This window comes from Mangifera indica, chromosome 11 (genome assembly GCF_011075055.1).
Source record: "Mangifera indica cultivar Alphonso chromosome 11, CATAS_Mindica_2.1, whole genome shotgun sequence".
NCBI classification, from domain to species: Eukaryota; Viridiplantae; Streptophyta; class Magnoliopsida; order Sapindales; family Anacardiaceae; genus Mangifera; species Mangifera indica.
In genome coordinates this window covers 12,990,530-12,994,714 of record NC_058147.1, presented here as the reverse complement: position 1 = coordinate 12,994,714, position 4,185 = coordinate 12,990,530, and the positions used below count along the sequence as shown (strand labels likewise).

The window sequence follows — 4,185 nt, the reverse complement described above, 5'->3', positions numbered from 1 at the left end:
TAAATGGATGGGTGATCCCAAAACTCTCACCTAGAGAAGTATTTGGAAAAACTTCACGATGGATATTTCAGGCTCGAGGTTTAGAAGATGTACATGAAAAACCTATTAGAGTAGCCTTAACCCAATCAAATGAAGGGGAAATCATTTTATCAAATGATGAATGGTTATTAAAACTGCGTGAACTTGTGAAACGGGCAAACAACAAGTATCACTATGTACAATTAAGAGCTGTACAAGTAAGAGTACAGGGGCTATTCCGTGGTGGTATGAATGTCCCTATCCAAGTTGCATTGCTTTTTTTGGAGATGCCAACCTAAAGCTTTTTAGCTGGTTGGGTTGGTGGCTGGTTTAGAAAATACAGGTTTTTGCTTTTGTTTAAGCTGTGACAATGAGATGAAAGTGAGTGTTACAGAGTAAAAGAAGAAAAAAGAGTGATGCTTTTTGCAAATGTCTTATGACATTCTGAGTACCTGGCTCAGTTTACTCGTTTTCAGCTACCTAAATCACCTCCAGTCAGGGCCAAAAGGGTAATGCGAGATCCCATTACCAGGAAATTCGATATGCCAGTACCTGACAATTTTAATTGGATTGAAGATAGAATCGAAAATTTTGAATTGAACTCTATATAATTGTATGATATCAAAGCAGAATTATTACTATTATCTATTACCCGAACAGGGTAGTTTTCTACACAGACAGATGATAGAGTGGGAAAAAATCACATTCCAGTAAAAGAAAATACAACGGAAATAAAATAGAAACCACACTAATTGTAAAAACAAGTTTTAACTTGAAGGTCTAAGGAGTAGTTTCTAGAAATGGATAATCTGTGTAACCGATAACAGGATCATCTATATAAAATGTATCTCTATTGTATGGGTTTAGAGGGGCATTGAGTTCAAATCTCTTTGGTAAATCAGGATTTGATAAGAACCAACGACCATAAACAACAAGATCTGCACGACCTTCTACTATAGCCTTGATTCCATCTTCCCTTTCATAACCACCTGCAACGAGGAATGTACCGTTGAAAGCCTTTCTCATGTGCAATAAACTGTGATGACTTTCGTGTTTTTCTCCAACTGTCTTCATTCTGGGTTCAACCATGTGACAGTAAAGAATATTATACTTATTCAAGGACTCTGCCATATAGAGACCTAATGCTTCTGAATTTGAGTCCCCTGCTTGGGAATAGTCTGCAAAGGGAGATAGCCTTATACCAACTCTCTCTGGTCCAATCTCATTAGCAACAGCTTCAACTATTTCTAGAGCAAACCGACAACGGTTCTCAAGGGATCCACCATATTGGTCTGTCCGATCATTCACTTGATCCTTCAAAAACTGGTCAATCAGGAAACCATGAGCACCATGAATCTCAACTCCATCAAAACCTATACAACATATACAAAACATTAGCAACCTGATTCATAGAATTTCTGTTTATTTGGTTGCAGACAAGCAGTAATCTAAAAATTAAAATCACTCCCCAAAATTTAAGTTTTGACTTTAGACAAAGTATTTACCAGCTTCAATAGCATTCCTTGCAGCAACCCTGAAATCATTCACAATTTGTGGGATTTCATCTGTCCTTAGCTGCCTTGGAGGTGTGAACTGTGAAACATCAACACCATTTGCTCGAATTTGAGGCAACAAAGGCCTGTCCGTACTGGAGATTGGAGCTTGACCATTTGGCTGAAAACCTGTATGGACATGAGAAAGGGAGAACTAATAAAGATCATATGAAAACCAGTATTACTTTTCTATGAGATCAAGAGCGTAAACATGAAACAAAACATTAAAAACTGAAATGCTAAGAACTTAGTCTTTTCAACTCGCTTGCTGGCCCTGTGTTTTGCATCACATAACTTACAGCAACTCAATTATGTAACCTCACTGCAAGCTGATTGTATACACACAAATATCTTCGACTTAACAACAAACTAAATTGTAGATCAATATAACACAAAAAAGAACATTAATCTTTTCTTTCACTCTTCCACATATTTTCAGTAACTCAAATATAAGATTTCTGTGATCAAACATGGAAAAAATAAATAAATAAAGCTTAAGCACAATCCTATATTTATTTATCACAATTCGCAACTTAATTACAGGTTCTTTTAGTCCAGTTCACAAAAATGATAAGAAAGAATGTAATACCCAACTTTCTGACTAAAGCAACTACATGACTAAGTACTGAAATAAACCCTGGCTTACATGGTATACTAATTTACGTACGCAGATATTCACAAGGAAAGGCTTAAAAGTAAATAACTAGGCAAAAGTGACAGGGCAAGTTGTTATAGTATAAGGAATGAAATGCTTCAGGGAGTTGAAAATAATGCACATAATGTTCAATATATATACACTACAAAAGACACTGAACACCAGGACGCATAATTGTAGAGAAGGTTCTAGCAAAACTTGATTCATCCAATATGAATGTATGCAACGGAAAACATTAAAGAGTCAGCACTAATGACCCATAATGGTTCAATAGTTACAATATAAAGAAGTCAAAGACACAGAACACACCTCTATTTGAAACCCTCCCCACATGCACAATCTGAGAAAAGAAGATCCCGCCTTTAGCATGAACAGCATCTACAATCGGTTTCCATGCTTCAACTTGCTCCTTTGTCCATATACCAGGTGTATTTGGATACCTAAACAATCAAAGAAACAATAGATCTTATCAAATTCCAACCTCAAATGCTGTTACCCTTTCAATGTAATTCATGTATAAGACAAAACTACCCTTGAGCGGTGTCGGAAACACCAGTGGCTTCAGCGATGAGAAGACCACCTTTGGTTGTTCTCTGAGAGTAATACAAGATGGCATGAGGCTGAGGAACATTGCCGTAAGACCTCTGTCTAGTCAATGGCGCCAAAACAACTCTGGAACATACATGCAAAATCAACCACAAACTTTAACTAGACCAATAAATAAACTGCAGTCTCTCACCCAAACAAATTCATAAATTAGCTTAACAGCTCTCGAACACACCACTTCCCTTACCAATCTTGCAAACAACTAACCGAATATAACATTCATAAAAGATCAGTTCTCCAGGAGATGCATCTATACATAGAGAAAAGTGGCACCTCAGCTGATGAATCAGCCTGTGCAACTGTAGAAATGGATATAATTATGCCATAAACAAAAGTTTCTGTTCACATGCCGAGTGAAAACAATGAATTTTTACTTGTGAAATAATTTATTTAAAAAAATATTTCAAGGCAACCAAAAGACTTAATCACATTTTCTCAGTTTCGTGCCCTTTCTCCGCAACAACCAAACACTCCTAAAATACAAATTAATTGAAGAGACAAAACAGGGATTTTCCAAAATCACAATTCTTCACTATAACAAACAAAACAGAAGCCTACCCATTACTCAGAACATCAAGTTACTTCCAACCCATAAAAAAAAAAAAACCATCAGAAATCAAGTGAAAAGTGGTCCAATCTCTAAGATTCCAAACTCAGAAAATGCCTACCTGTGAGAAAGATCGAAAGGACCCATCTTGTAGGGGGTGAGAAGAGGAATTCGTGGAGTTTCTTTAGACATGTTTGAGCTTCCCGTTTTACAAAAACAAGTTCGGAATTGTTGAAATTGCGGAAAGGAGTAATGTGAAGGAGAGTATTTATAGAGTGATGGGAGGCCATCAAATATGAAGAGAAATTTGCTTCGGAAAGTCGTGGGTTTTGCAAGAATTAAGATGACATAATGAATTACGTGGGTGTCAACTACTTTCCCACTGCGGCGAACTTATTTCATTATGGTAATTAAAAGAGAAGCTTTTAGTTCCAAATTATAATATATTTGATATCAACAAATAAAAGAAAATTAAATTAAATACCTATTTTATCTTTTTATTAAGTAAAAATATGTATTTTTTTATTCTTAACTAAAAATATTTTAAATATTTTTTAAAATATCAAAACTATCTTTCATTACATCTATATAAATCTTTTCAATCTTATTCTTATTACATACATTTTTTATATTATTCAAATACTTATTCTTGTAAATATTTAAAGGTTAAATGAAAATTCAAAAATTTGGATACATGTTTAGTTGGATAGAGATAGGTTAGATTAACTCAAATATTTAAAGATTAGATTAAAGTTTAAAAATTTTGACATACATTTAATTTAAATTAGATTAGAGTTAATGATTGT

At 34.7% G+C, this 4,185-nt stretch overlaps 1 protein-coding gene across 1 annotated transcript; it reads right to left on the bottom strand.

The window, feature by feature from the left end:
* Window positions 1-629: 629 nt before the first annotated feature.
* Window positions 630-3,754, bottom strand: LOC123228899 (12-oxophytodienoate reductase 2-like). The gene is made up of 5 exons (XM_044654392.1): window positions 3,501-3,754; window positions 2,758-2,898; window positions 2,536-2,666; window positions 1,524-1,700; window positions 630-1,391 (listed from the first exon to the last, which is right to left on the bottom strand). Exons 1-5 carry the CDS (start codon window positions 3,569-3,571, stop codon window positions 799-801), a joined length of 1,113 nt encoding a protein of 370 aa, XP_044510327.1. The 5' UTR covers window positions 3,572-3,754; the 3' UTR covers window positions 630-798.
* Between the last annotated feature and the right edge of the window lie 431 nt (window positions 3,755-4,185).